Source organism: Bubalus kerabau, chromosome 4 (assembly GCF_029407905.1).
Source record: "Bubalus kerabau isolate K-KA32 ecotype Philippines breed swamp buffalo chromosome 4, PCC_UOA_SB_1v2, whole genome shotgun sequence".
Classification (NCBI taxonomy): Eukaryota; Metazoa; Chordata; class Mammalia; order Artiodactyla; family Bovidae; genus Bubalus; species Bubalus kerabau.
Genome location: NC_073627.1, coordinates 21063592 through 21079519, shown reverse-complemented (window position 1 = coordinate 21079519; position 15928 = coordinate 21063592). Strand labels below are relative to the sequence as shown.

The window sequence follows — 15928 nt, the reverse complement described above, 5'->3', positions numbered from 1 at the left end:
GGGACTTGTATCCAGAATATATAAAGAACTCTTAAAACTCAGTAAAAAAGAGACGTAACCCAATTAAAAAATGGGCAAAGGATTTGAAGAGCCATTTTCTCCAAAGATAAACAAGTGATCAATAAGCACATGAAAAGCGACTTCTCTGGTAGTTTAATGGTTGCTAATCTGCTTGCCAATGCAGGGGACATGGGTTCAATCCCTGGTCCAAGAAGATCCCACATGCCATGGGGCAACTGAGCCCGAGCACCACCAACTATAGAGAAGCCCTCGCACTGCAATCAAGACCTGATATAGCCTAATAAATAAATATTTTTAAAAACAGACAAAACAAAAAACTGAATTGTGCACTTTAAATGGATGGATTTTATAGCATGTAAATTATATCTCAATAAGACATGTTTAAAAAAAAAACCTCAAAGCAGGAAGAAAACATGCTCATTTTTATATTTACAAGGCCCAAAAGAGTGTCTGTTGAACCAGACACTTGTTGAACCAAGCTATTCACCAGACCTCAAAGGAATGGAGGAGGCTCACTCAGGCTTTTAGGATGGCTTGGCATCTAGAACAATTGTTTTGGTTGTCTCAGACAGTGAATATGGCTAAGAAGACTTTGATGATCTTTTGCAATGTGTTCAGAGTCAGCTTCCTTAATAAAGCAAACTACTGCTCCCATTGGCTGGTGGTGTCCATAAAGATCAACATTCCCTTAGGAAAAAGACAAAAGACCCAAAACAGAGGTAGACAGAAAAGGGAAGAGAACAGTAGAAGTAGCTGTGGTGATGATTATTAAAAGCAGTGATTCACTCATACAACCAATATTTAATGTTAGGTATCATTCTAATGCAAGAAATTCAGTGAAAAAGGAAAATAAAACCCCTGCCATTATAAAGGGCATGATATTATGGCCAGGGAGGTGAGTGGGGAAGGGATTAGAGAGAAGATACCAGGAAAGAAAAGATTATGGGAACTGAAAAGGCAGTGGGAATGGTGAGTCAGCACACTTAAGAGAAGCACTTTTTACTGGGCATGTCCTTTTTAACATGCATTGCTCTATCAACACAACCCTGAAGTATCATCTTCATTTTACAGTAGAGATTTGTCCCAGATCACACAGTAATCAAGTAAGTGGTAAAGGTGATATTGGATCTAGAACTTAAATGTATTGCAATAGCAAAGCCCATGGCTTTTCCACCAGATAAAGTAAATGTAGGTAGGGTTGATCAAGGAGACCCAGGGGTCCTTCTACACCTCTACACCTATATAGATGCCTGAACGACCACATTGCACTTGACAGCATATAGGTTAGGAAATGGGGGTGTCAAAAAGTTAGCTGCTTTGTATAAAAAGTCCATTTAAAGAGCCAAAACAGGGACTTCCCTGGAGGTCCAGTGGGGGAACTAAGATATATGTTGGTGTGGTGTAGCCAAAAAATAAACTTTTTAATTAAAAAAAAAAAAAAAAAAAGAGCCACAAAATAGAGGCTACCACTCCTTGCTGCTGCTGCTGCTGCTGCTGCTGCTGCGTCGCTTCAGTCGTGTCCGACTCTGTGCGACCCCATAGACGGCAGCCCACCAGGCTCCCCCGTCCATGGGATTCTCCAGGCAAGAACACTGGAGCGGGTTGCCATTTCCTTCTCCATTGCGTGAAAAGTGAAAGTGAAGTCGCTCAGTCGTGTCCGACTCTTAGCGACCCCATGGACTGCAGCCTACCAGGCTTCTCCATCCATGGGATTTTCTAGGCAAGAGTACTGGAGTGGCTTGCCATTGCCTTCTCCCACCACTCCTTGAGAAAATGCAAATACCACCTGCACTCTACCATAATGGCTCTAGGAGGCATCAAAGCATCGCACTGGCAAATGGCACAATTTAACAATTCAGAGTAGAGGTAGGGAGGTCATTCCCTAAACACAAAACTGCAGAATACAGTAGGGAAGCTATAGGATGATAAGCTAAGCTATAGATGTTGTAGCCTGTACATAATTACACAAATAACACCAGAGAAGCAGATATGTAGAAATCAACCAAGATATGGGTTGCAATCTTTCTTTACGCTAGGAAAAGGACAGATGCATAAAGGTTATTAACTAAACTCGAAAGAGAAAATGAACTTGTACATGATTTGAAAAGACTGAGGTAAGGAAAACATTGACAGATCAACAGAACACTGGCATGTCTTTCAGGGCTCTGAAGAATTTATTAAACTCTATTTTAGAGCTCTGGAGAATCTACGTGATGCACTGATTAAATGAGAACACGTATACAAGTTCTACACAAGGTTCTCAACAAAAAGGTCTAAGACAAGTTTCCGGTTTCTTGGGTTTCTAAAGCCCAATGCTTAAGGAAAGGCAATACATTTTTAAAGCAAATGTAGTTATGTTTTCCAAAGGGCAGCTTCAGCTTTACAAGAAAAAGCTGATGGAGAATAGTAAAATCACAGTGCCACAAAACTAATTTGGGGGACTTTTCAGAGTACTCATTTTTGAGCATATCTGTACCCTGAACAGTTTAACAAGTTATGGAAACTCATCTAATTTTGAGTTGCTTGTCCAAGTCTATCCTGGCAGGAAGTAAAGAATTAATAGTTTTAAGTCTAGGCAAAATAAAGGCAAGCTGACTTTTGGCTACATTGTTATACTGTGTGCCCTGGATTACTGTCAACAGAGCTAAGACAATGGACTAATATGGTCCCTTGTTAGAGGAAATAAAGACCCTGACAGCTCCGTCGCTTAGCATCTCAGCATCCACTTACGTTGCTGGTCCCACCAAACCTTGTCAGTTTGGGTAATTAAGGCTCTGTTTTCTTGATCAAACCTCTAGTTTGTACTTTAGTTCCAACAATTAAGAAGCTATCTTGAGTTCTTCATCTGGGAGATTCTGCCTGACTTCCTTCACGAGTATCACAGTCTCGTGGGTCAAGGCTCTTGTCTCCTCAGGATGAGAATCTTACTGCTGACCCTCAACCTCCCGTGGCTGGGTTGCTGTCACTTTTCTTCCTTTGTAACTGCCACCCTGAACTTCTCATTTCTGCTGCTAGACTCCTGCAAGACTACATTCATCTACTTGCTAGATTATCCATCTCTTGCCTACTTCTGGCCCTCTGACATACCAACCTATTGCTACATTCCAGAATTCCCTGATATCATGATCTAATGTATCTGGCCATGAAACCTCCCTGACACTGACTTACCACTTATCTGGATCTCCTCAGTTAACTGACCCCAAGACTTGCTTTACTTGGTCTTTCTGGTCTTTCAACCTCAGCCATGCTTGTTCTAGTCTCTCTTATTAATACTATCCTCCAAGTAAGTATCTAGAAAGGTCACCATTTCAGAACACTGCTTCTTAAACTTTAATGTACATAAGAATCTCCTAGGGATCTTGTTCAAATGCACATTCTGATTCAGTAGGTTTGGGGTAAGGCTGAGATTCTAGCAAGTTCCCATGTGATGTGGTTGCTGCAGAGCCATGAGTCCCACTTTGAGTAGTCAATTTTCTAGAGTTGTGTTATCCAACACAGCTGCCACATGTGGCTACTGAGCACTCGAAATGTGGTCAGTCTGAACTAAGATGTATGTTAAGTATGGAAAAACACAGGCTTTCAGAGACTTACCACAAAAAAGAATGTCAATTATTTCACTAACATTTTTATATTTTGAAATGATAAAATTTTAGTCATAACTGGATTAAAAATATGTAACTATAGTTAATTTCACCTAAAAAAAAAAAACTTTTAGTAGGGACTTTTCTAGTGGTCCAGTGGTTAAGACTCCACACTTCCACTGCAGGGGGAATTAAGTTCCATCCCTGGTCTGGGAACTAAGATACCACATGCCTTGGCACAGCAAAAAAAAAAAATCTTTTAATAATGTGGCTATAAGAAAATTTCAGTTAGATTTATGGCTCAGATTATATCTCTTTGGACAATGTGGTCTAGAGCTTTCAAAAAGTACTATACATTTCATCTGTTGTTTAGAAACTACAAGCTAATGCAGGAATGACCTAACATTTTCTAAACTGGTACTACTGTAGCTTTTGTATATCTCAGGAAAGACTTCAGATCTACAGGCTTACTTGGTCAACAAAGCTGCTTTAGGGACTTCCCTGGTGGACCAGTGGATAAGACTCTGTGCTCATAATGCAGGGGACACAGGTTCGATCCCTGATTAGGGAACTAGATCCCACATGCCACAACTGAGGGCTGGTTCAGCCTATATAAATAAATAAAATAGCCTAAATAAATAAATAAATGTTTAAAAACAAAAACAAAAACAAAGCTGCTTTATTGTTAGAATTAGAGTCCACTTTCAGAAAATCCAATTAATGCTTGGGGGTATTTTTCTGAGCTTTCTTTTCATATAGATCAAGGTGTTATTTAGACTATAAAGGTATTACAAAAGCTACTTCATGAAAAGTTGATATATCACACAGGCATTATATTACAATTTTAATTCTAATATACCACTTAAAATATGGCTGCCTTTTCTGCTTGTCATATCCTCCATATTAAGAATTGCAAGCCTTTTTCACTCTCCTCTAGTTACCAACTTTATTTAACCTTCTCAATCTCAACAGATGTCTTCACCTCCAACTTCACTGAGCTCAACTACCTCAACCACACCTACTCTATCTCAAAATCTTTCTATAGGATTAATTTCCTTTTCCTTCATTACTGTTCATAAATAACATTTCTCTTTCTTGCATCCCTTTTCTATTTCAGTCCCTTCTGTCTCTTCTTGCACCTTCTCTGTTTTGCAAGTATCTCCCCTCTGAGGGCTCCTTTCTCTTCTAGTACAGCTCCTCTCTATTAATTTATATACAGAGTACATCATGAGAAAGGCTGGGCTGGAGGAAGCACAAGCTGGAATCAAGATTGCCAGGAGAAATATCAATAACCTCAGATATGCAGATGACACCACCCTTATGGCAGAAAGTGAGGAACTAAAGAGCCTCTTGATGAAAGTGAAAGAGGAAAGTGAAAAAGTTGGCTTAAAGCTCAACATTCAGAAAACTAAGATCACGGCATCCAGTCCCATCACTTCATGGCAAATAGATGGGGAAACAGTGGCTGACTTTATTTTTCTGGGCTCCAAAATCATTGCAGATGGTGACTGCAGCCATGAACTTAAAAGACGCATAGTCCTTGGAAGGAAAGTTATGACCAACCTAGACAGCATATTAAAAAGCAGAGACATTACTTTGCCAACAAAGGTCCGTCTAGTCAAGGCTGTGGTTTTTCCAGTAGGCATGTATGGATGTGAGAGTTGGACTATAAAGAAAGCTGAGCGCCAAAGAATTGATGCTTTTGAATTGTGGTGTTGGAGAAGACTCTTGAGAGTCCCTTGGACTGCAAGGAGATCCAACCAGTCCATCCTAAAGGAGATCAGTCCTGGGTGTTCATTGGAAGGACTGACGTTGAAGCTGAAACTCCAATACTTTAGCCATCTGATGAGAAGAGCTGACTCATTTGAAAAGACCCTGATGCTGGGAAAGATTGAGGGCAGGAAGAGAAGGGGACGACAGAGAATGAGATGGTTGGATGGCATCACCGACTCAATGGACATGGGTTTGTGTGAACTCCAGGAGTTGGTGATGGACAGGGAGGCCTGGTTGTGCTGTTCATGGGGTCACAAAGAGTCAGACACGACTGAGCGAGCGACTGAACTGAACGGAATACACAGGAAAAGTTAGTTTCTTTTTCCTGCACGTATTCTTTCTTCTCTTCATACCTCTGGTCCTATTACTTCCTCTGTCTGTAAAAGTGCCTTTTTCCACAGGCTCTCAAAGAAATGAATGTTCATAATTTAATCTCTCCTTTACACACTACAATACTGTGTATTCATTATTCCAGGTGATAGGGAAGCATACAGGACATTTCAGAAAGATTCTTGTCAAACAACAGTGAGAGTCCCAGCATTTAAAAGGTTAGTCTTCAGCGCTCTGTAACCTTTTCTTTTCTTTACTTTTTTTGGTGTGTGTAACCTTTTAAATACTGGGACTTTAAAATGTTTTACAAAAGTATTGATCACACTTCCCTGGTGACCCAATAATTAAGACTGCCTGCCAATGAAGGGGATATGGATTTGACCGCTGGTCCAGGAAGATGCCACATGCCACAGGACAACTAAACTAGGATCCCGCAACTACTGAAACCCACCCACCAAAACAAGAGAAGCCACCACAACGAGAAGCCCATGTACTACAACCAGAGAGTAGTCCCTGCTCACCACAACTACAGAAAGCCTGAGCACAGCAATGAAGACCCAGCACAGCCAAAAAAAAATTAGAAAAAAAAAGTTTCTTAAAAAAAAAATTGATCTACAAAAAAACTGCCCCTATACCACAGATAGTTTGAGACGCTTCCCTCTAGAGGCCACAAAATTAAAAATTCTTGAAGCAGTGATAAAGCCTTGCTGCCTTGGCACCTGACCAGGGAGACGGGCCTGAGGAATGAGAAGGAAACTGCTGGGAAGAGAGCTAGGCCAGTGGGCTGTCCTGGGAAAGGTGTGAGAGGCCATGGAAATGGCCTCTGGATCCTTACTGAGACAGCTAAATAGCAAGAAGAAAGTAAGATTCAGAGGAAGGAAGGGGCTGGCCAGCTGGCAGCCTTGGGCTCAGAGGATATTCCTCCAAAGGGAAGGTTTCCTCCAGTTCCAGTTAGTCCTTTTTTTCCAATAATTTTTTTTATTAATTTATTTTTAATTGAAGGATAATTGCTTTACAATATTGTGTTGGTTTCTGCCATACATCAACATGAATTGGTCATAGGTATACATTTGTCACCTCCCTCTTGAATCTCCCTCTCATCTCATTATTCTTAAATGAGAAGTTTTTCAGGAATTTTTAGGTTATAGTAACATTCCAAGCTGATGAAAATTATGAAGTATCTTCCCAGAAAATTGCACAGGCCCATAGTTTTTAATATAATTGAACTTAAAATTCAATATAATTTTAGGAAATTAAAGAAAACCATTCAGGAGTCCTAAGTTACAAACTTTTGAATTTAAAAATTTCTTACTTAAGAAATTGATTTTTCCCCCTCCTGGGGATGGAGGGGGAGGCAGGGGTTTTGAGGTAGGAGCAAAGAATACTTTGCATCATACAACCTTTTACGCTAGTAGACTCATTACCATGGACATAGCTTTCCAATTAAAATAGAAAAAAAACTTAAAAACAATTGGCATTCAGGGCAAGTCTCAATCATAGTTTAACATCAGGGAAAGGAGAAAACCCTTATTCTACAAAATTACCTACCAAACTTTTCTGAAATTCTTCTATCCAAGAAACATATCCATGGACTTACCTGGTGGTCCAGCGGATAAGAATTCGCCTATCAATGCAGGAGACACCAGTTCAATCCCTGGTCCAGGAAGATTCCACATGTCACAGGGCAACTAAGCCTGCACGCCACAATTACTGAGCTTGCGCGCCACAATTACTGAGCCTGCGCATCCTACAGCCCATGCTCCAAAACAAGAAAAGCCACTGCAATGAGAAGCCTGCACATGGTAACTAGAGAGTAACCCCATTCACTGCAATAGAGAAAGCCCAAAGTGTGGCAACAAAGACCCAGTGCAGCCAAAACAAATAAATAACTACAAGGAAAAAAAAAAACAAACCCCAACTGGCTTAAAAAAAAGGAAACATCCATTCCAAAGGAGAAGATCCTTAAAAATATAACTTGAATCACTGGTATGAATGAATTTCAGCCTAAATATAAACTGATATCAGATTCTCTATTTTCATGAGGATTATGAAGCAGGCAAACACTGAACCGTAGAGGTCAGAGAGCAGAAGGACATCCAGAAATGAACAGAAAGGAGAAAACTGGGACAGGTGAAACACAATTTGCTAATTTCACAATTGCCTGCAATCTGCTTCCACCCTTGGACACAAAAAACAAACAGCTCTTCAAAGTAATTTCATATCCCACTAGATAAATGTGCCAATATTGTACCTCAAACTATGGCTACAGGCAACTTACAATTCTTTTCCACATAATTGAAGAAGCTAAAGCTTCAGTAGTTGTTTTCTGTATTATGAAGAATAAGTACAAAAGCTAATGATGGAGCCACATAAAACATTCAAACTTACTTGCAAAATATGTGGTCACACTTTGTAGAGACAGGCTCTTTGATCAACTCCAGACTAGAAAGGTGGGAGGGGGGAGAAAATAAACAAAGGTCAGTAATTCATTTAAAAATAAGTGTATTCTGGGGTACATTAATTAACCCTGGTGATCCAGTAGTTAAGATTCTGCACTCTCAATGCAGGGGACTTGGGTTCGATTCCTGGTCAGGAACTAGGTAAGATCCCACAAGCTGTGCAGCGCAGCCAAAAAACAGATAAGGACTTTTTTAGTATAAACATGAAGCTATTATTACTCCTAAAAAATAATTTCCTTAACATCATCTAATATACAACTAATGTTCCAATTTCCTTCACTGTCTTATAAAAATTTAATCATTACATCCATTTAAGTCAGGATCCAAACAAGATACACATCCTGCATTTGGTGGATATGTCTCAAGTTTCTTTTAATCTACAGACTTCTCTTTTCCTTCCTTGTCATTTATTTTAAAAACTAGGTCATTTGACCTGTAGAATTTCCCAGATTCTGGATTTTGCTGATTATAACGCTATAATATGGTTTAACTTGTCCCTCTAATCTCTACTTCCTGTAAACGAGGCTTGATCAACACCAGGTTCAATTTTTGGCGAGAACACTTTACAGATGGTTCTGTGTACTTTTATTACTTCACTGCAGGAGGTACATGATGTTTGGTTTGTGATTACTTTGTAAGAACACTGTAAAAAACCCTCACTGAAGAAAATTCAGAAAACAATACACTTACAAAAATAAAGTCTCCAGAAAAGAAAATATATCATCCAAATTGCCATCCCTGCCCATCTAACCACAAAATTTCAAGGCACTCCTGAGATTAATTCATTTAACAATTTATTAAGTATTTATTGTGCTTCTCCTATGTGCAAGTACTGCTCCCAGAGATAGAAATACAGCAGCAAACAAAATAAAGACTGCCCTCATAGAACTTACATTCTAGCTGTGGTAGATAGTTGGTTGAGAAACAAAGATATATGGGAATAGTGCTAAAAAGAAAAATAAACCAGGATAAGGGGAAAGGGGGTACAGTGTGTTGGGGAGAGGGGTGTATACACAAGGTAGTCAAAAAAGGTCTCATGAAAGGGTGACACTGGTGGACAGCTGAGCAATGTGAGGAAACCAGTTGTGCAAAGGTTGGAAGAACATTTCAGCAGGGGACCAGAGAAGACAGTCTCTGAGCAGGACCATGCGCAGGGTTTTTGAAGGACAGTGAGTAGGCCAGGGGCCAGGATAGAATGATTAAGGTGGAGATACTAGTGGAAGAGGTCAGAGATGTAGCTGGGGGCCTGAGTAGGGAGGGACCTACAGGCTGTTTTAAGTCTCTGGTGTTTATTCTGAATGAGCGCTTCAGAAACTGATTTTTGGTAAAGTCCAAGCAAAGCATCAAAGAACAGGTAACCTGTGTATGTGATAGGAATGTGGCTTGTTAAATATTTAACATTTTAGAAAGGGATGACAAGAAAAGTTGGGGGACAATAGTCTCTTGTGAAGGTTCGGTAACATAACTCTTGCAATCATGGGGTTTCTGACGCAGCATAGGGCAATGAAAAGAAAAATACCAGAGTAAGTCAGAAGACTGGGTTTCTACTGCAATTCTCTTTGTTAGCAGAGTGATCTCAGGCCAACCACTCTACCTGAAGCTCAGTTTCCTTCTCAGTCACCCACTCTACCAATGTCTTAAGGCTATTGTGAGAACAAAAGTAAATGCTACTTGGGAAAATGTTTACAACCTGAGATGATTTGTACCAATGTTAGTATTATTGGCACTGAATGTGATTTTAAGAAGAAAAACAACTGGACAAAGAGAATTCTGATTTGTTACCAAATCATTATTCCTCAGATAGGCTAGATAGCAAAAGAAATTCTCAGTAAAAGAGAAATTGGATTTAGCTATGATACCAGATGGCTTTCATTCTCACCACTGACTCAATATTGAAATAATTATATTTCAGTATGGTAATTAAAAACTAAGCTATACAAACATACTGTAAACACAAACTTTGAACAGATGAAAATTCCAATATGTAAAAAGGTAATGACTGATGAAGGAAAAGCCTGGAGAATGGGAATGAAAGAAAAAAAATGTAAATGTTTTCTTCTAGGTCATGATGAGAGTAAATGTTTACTATAAAAGTGATTTGAATTTTTTAAACATTCTTCAAACCTGGAAATATTTTAGGCCTACTTCTACATTTTGAATGTAAGTTACTAATTACATTTTGAGTTTCCAACATGGTAAATGATTGGAAAAAGCAGCTAGGTTAGGTTCGAAATACAACCATACCACCCACTAGGATACACACTTTAGCAAACTCTTCTGAAAGTCAAAGAATTTATATATTCATGTAAAAAGTTAGAAAAAAAAACCAATTATCAGAAATAAATGCCAATAGTGACTCAGAGGCCAGCAGAAGGAATTTCAGCTTGAGACCTCAGAAAAGATGGAAACCTACCCTACCGCTAACGTAAGTAATACTGTTTCCAGTCACAATCAGGAATCATTTATTAAAACATAACTGAAAATTGTAGTTCTGGGCAACGTTTAAAAAAAAATGAACTAAATATGATTCCCATCCTACACTTAAATGAGTTTAAGGTTTAACAACAACCAAGAATAGTTTTAGTTTAAAAACCCATGTTTATGTCTAATAGAAAACAGACTAAAAAATAAAAAAAGAGCTGGAAAATACACAATAATTGACTGATAATAAAATTTAACATTAACTTTCATTCTCACGTCTTTAATTTTTACTTTATCTGAGATTTTTAATTGATGGATTAATTTGCCAGAATGAGAAAGAATATAATATTATGACTGAGTCTCATGGAAATTGTAAAGTAAATGGACCCAAATACCATATTATTAAGGACTTTTTGATCACTCTTTGTAATTATCATGAATAAGTTTTATGCTGTTTCAAAAGTAATTTTCCCCCAATTGTCATTTCCTGCTTTCCTGGCTCTGATGGCTCATAAATTTGGCTGTAAAGCTCATTCAGCTTGGGTTCTTGTTTAGCTGAAATGTTGAGGGCCAGGAAAGCGGAAGGTAGGTTACTTATAAATTTTGTTTCTCTCTGAAAACACAACTTGCATTTCTTTCGTATTATTTTCTTGACTCCAAATATGAAAAACAACTTTCATGAAGAACAAAGGAAAGGTGCAACTTTCCAGATTATTTTTTGAATAATACTCACCACTATCACCATATTAAAAAACTCAACTATATCAAAGAACCAATTTAGTTTATTAACACCTTCAACAAATGTCGACTGAGTGGCTATTATGTCCCAGATGCTGTTCTAACTACTGATGATACAATGTAAATAAAACAAAAAACCCCTGCCCAGAGTTTATATTCTGTAGGGGTTGAGAAAAAGGATAAATGATACAGAATGTCAGGTAGTAATGAGTTACGAAAAAATTAAGCATTATGGAGGAAAGGGGGATAGAGTATGTTGAGGGTGGGAGTGTTTCAATTTCGAATTAACACTGTCTGCCTCTTTGAAAGATGGTATTTCCATCAAGATTTGTGAGCCATGCAATTACTAGGGGAAGAACGTTGTAGGCAGAGGGAGCAGCAAGCAAAAAAGTTCAGACACAGGACAATGTCTGAAGATCAGTGAAGAGGACAGAATGACCAGAGAATAAGAGGAGAGAGGGTAATCAATAAACTTTCTAAATTTCCTTTCTGGCTTTTCACCAAGAAATTCTGAGATATGGTTTTTAATTTATTTTATAGATTTATTTTAATTTATTTAATAGATACCATTGAGACCATTTAGCCTGGGGTTCATAACCTTTGTTGTACCATTGACTCCTTTCGGCAGCTGATAAAGCTCATGAATCCCCGTCTCACAGTAATGTCTTTAAATATATAAAATACAAGATATAAAATTTCATTAAGAAACTATATAGGAATATAGCTGTATCTATAGGCCTCCAAGGGTCGTGGAGGGTCAGTAAGTTAAGAGCTCCTGAATCTACACAAGATAACTTTCTGGGGTTGAAAAAAATATTCCATATCTTGACTGGGTTACAAAGACACATACACTTATCCAAAGTCAAAGACTTGTACACTTATGTTTTCTGCATTTCACTGTATGTAAATTATAAGTCTTTAGAATTCTAGTCCCCTCCTTATATTGTAGATAAAGAAAAACAAAGGTTCACTCATAATGTCTAAGAGTGGGGAGGGGCACAATAGGATTGGGCGGTGAGAGGTGTAAGACAGGCTACAAAGATGTAGTACATTGGGATGGCCAAAAAGTTTGTTCATGTTTTTCCACATCATCCTACAGGAAAACTGAATGAAGTTTTTGGCCAAACCAACACAACATAGGGAATATAGCCAATCTTTTATAATAACTGTAAATGGAGAGCAATCTTTAAAAATTGTACGAAAATAAAAATTGTTAAATAAATGAAGGGGTATAAAAGTCAAAGAAACTGGCTAAAGGTTTTGAGGACTTGCAGTATTCTCATTTAAATATACAGGGCTAATTTCAGCCAAAGGTTTTCCCAGGACATACCCACTCACTGACATCAAGCATTCGTGATTTTATATTCCCATTATCAATTATGTCCATTCCAAGTAATCAAGCTAGTTACAGAGCTGGATGAAAACTCCAAATATCACTTAAGCTAAACCAGATCCCTGGTTCTACATTGGTAGAACCAATCAAGACACTTTGTGGACATTCAAGACAGGGAGCTGTGTGTGCTGAGGTGACAGAAAGGGAAAGGGAGAGCCCAAGTGGAAAAAATGGAGAAATTTCCTATATTCTTAAAGGTCTTCAGCTAAGAAAAGCAGCAACTTTAATAGCTTAATCTTAACAAACATAACAATTTTTCTCCTTACCATCTTAAGGTCAATTCCATTCATTTGCATAGGATATATTGGATATTCAAGAAGAATCTCAAATTAATAAATTTTCAACTTACCATATTGGACACTCTAAGATTTTCTGCATAGCATTAAGGACATTTTGTACTTCTTCAACATGATCCGCAGATAAATCCATTTCTTCGTGTTCCAATGCACTAAATAAATCACTTTAAAATGGTTATATAAACAACAGTTTAGTTTCATTAAGTGTTATTTAAGATTGGAATGCTTTAGAATCAGACCATAGAACTAATGACCAAAGCCTTATTTTTTAAAAAATTCTAAACGTTTTGTGTAATTAAGACCATTTCAATTCTATTTGTGCACATCTAGCCTCCAACCATTTCCTTTTGATTTTTTTTCGTTCTCCAAGAAAAGGAAAGCCACAGTGGGGTGACTGGGTGAGTGATGTAACCTCCTATTTCTCCAATCATCACAGTTGTTTTCTTTCTCGTCCTTAAAATAAAAATCAACACCAACCAACGCTCCTAGCCCTGTCCTTCCCCAGATTTTCCCACTGGCCTACACTCAGGATTCTCCTCAGAAACATCGGTACCAGCAGCATCTGGGCCTATGGAGGCTCCTCCCTCTACTTCCTTCTGGCCCCTTCACAGAAACTCACAAGAATCATGTTCTTAAGGGCTCTGCCTCGCACAAAGGCCTTTCTCTTCCTCTTCCCAGATACAGTCCTGCCCCCGTTTTCCCTCAGGGTCCCTTTCTCAAATATACCAGCTCGTCTTTTTATACCATGTCGTCCCCCTCAGGACCCATCAGGATTCCCCCTAGGACACACCCTGCCCCCGCCCTTATCATCTACACCTCCCCCTAGATCCCGTGACCCACAAATAGACCCTTTCCCCACGACTTCCCCAGATTCAACATCTTAGGCTTCTCAGGCTCCACCTTCCGCCCGCCCCCCGCCCGATAACATCCGTCTTGCTCGCCTTCAGGAGTCACCTCTCCCCGGCTCTCCCCACACCTGTTTACTGCCCCAGAGCACCCCACGGGCCGCTCTCCCTTCCCCACGGTTCTCTCACCTTTTACCCAGAACAAGAGGTCCGGGCTTCCTAGGCCCAGAGGCCCAGTTCTCTGAAAGAGCCCCCGGACAGTCCTGGGTCCCGAGAGCTCACACCGCGCAGTCTCAGTTTCAACTAATCCGTAATTCCCGCGCTTTACTGTTGCCACGGAAACCGGCGGCTGCCGCGAGCGAGAGCCTCTCAGAATGCAAGAACCGGACACGTAACTGAAGGGCGGAGCAGAAAGTGCTGAGTCTCTCGGGGGCTCCCGATTGGTTATCCATTCTTTCCCTATTTACGTAATTAGAAAGAGACGGAAGAGACCAAGTTCTCCCGGAGTTTTCTAATAGGCGCACTCCCTCTCACTTCTACGCTTCCAGTTGAGGGTTATTACGTCACAGTAATTGCTGTACTAAGGTCGAGATCGCTCCCTGGACCCCGAATATGAGCGCATGATAGTGCCTAAAGCAGTCGCAGGAGAGGCCCAGCTCCCTCACCCTTTCCGCCGCAATGGGAGTTTCAAGTTTAGGTAAATAGGGTTGTGAGGGGAAAACTACGATTTCCAGCATGCATTGCGGATCAAAAGGCCTTGGCCACAGTGTTCCTTGGAAACTGTAATCTTATGGAGAGGAACTTCCGATACGGGAGGCAGACACGAGTCTAACAACTCAGTTGATAAATTGAAGAGCTTCGCGCTTTTATGCATGTCAACAGATATGGATTGGAGTGTTATGTTTTCGTATATCGAGTAAAGAACCTACAAGTCCTAGTAAGACTACAGTCCCCATCCAGCCCCGCGAATCTCCAGCAAGTCGTCCTCGAAGGTCGGTGACCTAAAGAAATGCAACGGGCGCGTTTTTTACCTGGGAAGGGGAAATCATCCGGGGCCCCGGCCCACGGCTGCGCACTCCCAGTTCCGCCCCTGTGCCCCGTGTTTGTTATTGTTGTGAGGGTCAAGCTCCTCCTGCCCCGCCCCCGCAAACTTATCTTCGACCAATCAGTGGGGCTGTAGTTTTGAGGGACACTTGGTAAGAACCAATCATCTTGTCGAAAACTCAGAGAACCTGGGGACTAGGCCCTGTCTCTGTCCGCCATGTTAGATTCACCCCGCAGGGGATAGCAGGAGAGCTGGCAGCGTACGGTTCTTGCATTGGCCTCCGGCAGGCGCCCCCCGGGGGCGGAAAGCTGGTAAGGAAACAACTGCGGTTACCTAGGGGTGGTGTCACGTCTCACTGAGAGGACTTGGGGAAGTTCACGGGAGGAAGCCTCCAAAGGAGAGGGGCGACTTCTTCCGTGACTTGGACAACCGATCTTTCAGTGGCCAGATGGGAAAGCCTTTCGTGTTCTGAGGGGCCGAGGGGGCGGATACCACAGGAGGGACGGAGGGTCCGTGGTTCAGAACGCCTAGCTTCTGGTGAAGGACGCCGATACTCCCCCCAGGACAAAAAAGGCCTGGGCAGAGGAAACGAGAGAGTCCTCAGGGGGTGGTGACACTGTCTTCGGGACAAGGAGTGCTAGGAAACGATAACTGGAAGACTAGGATGAAGTCTGCAAGAAAAAAAAAAAAAGATGACATTGCCCATACAGCCTCCTCACTCCCCCTCATCCCACTTTTGGGGAGCCTCACAAGGAAGTCTCCTTGTTCCGGGACCTCTGGTATTGGAAAGGCACCGTTTTTCCTTTTTATGGAACACACAGCTTTCAGGTCACACATTTTAACTCCAGGATAGGCCTCAGGTGGAGACAGTAATCAAAGCTCAGGTTCCAGGTCAACTTCATTAAAGGGATGTTTGAGATCCTGGAAAAATCCACTTAGAGGAAAAGCTGACTTGTGCCAGGGAAAGCTGAGCCAGAGCATGAATTTAATATAATCCAGTTAATGAAAGGTGAAGGCCTAGGCCCC

At 40.6% G+C, this 15928-nt stretch overlaps 2 protein-coding genes across 10 annotated transcripts in view; one reads left to right on the top strand and one right to left on the bottom strand.

Moving 5' to 3' along the window:
- Window positions 1-15015, bottom strand: part of BRCA1 (BRCA1 DNA repair associated) — a 71637-nt gene extending 56622 nt beyond the window's left edge. Inside the window, exons 1-4 of one of the 5 annotated variants that reach the window (XM_055575778.1) lie at window positions 14889-14958; window positions 14047-14316; window positions 13066-13176; window positions 8094-8147 (exon numbers count right to left, since the gene is read on the bottom strand). In XM_055575778.1, the coding sequence (XP_055431753.1) occupies window positions 8094-8147; window positions 13066-13145 (134 nt within the window). In that variant the 5' untranslated portion in view covers window positions 13146-13176; window positions 14047-14316; window positions 14889-14958. Of the gene's footprint in view, window positions 1-8093; window positions 8148-13065; window positions 13177-13631; window positions 13739-14046; window positions 14317-14888 lie in introns of those variants that run through there. The other 4 variants (XM_055575774.1, XM_055575775.1, XM_055575776.1 and 1 more) reach the window with 4 other exon arrangements.
- The window catches only part of NBR1 (NBR1 autophagy cargo receptor), a 30722-nt gene continuing 29165 nt past the window's right edge, over window positions 14372-15928 (top strand). The window contains exon 1 of one of the 5 annotated variants that reach the window (XM_055575780.1): window positions 14372-14849. The gene's annotated coding sequence lies outside the window, so the exon portion shown is untranslated. Of the gene's footprint in view, window positions 14850-14955; window positions 15214-15928 lie in introns of those variants that run through there. The other 4 variants (XM_055575781.1, XM_055575782.1, XM_055575783.1 and 1 more) reach the window with 4 other exon arrangements.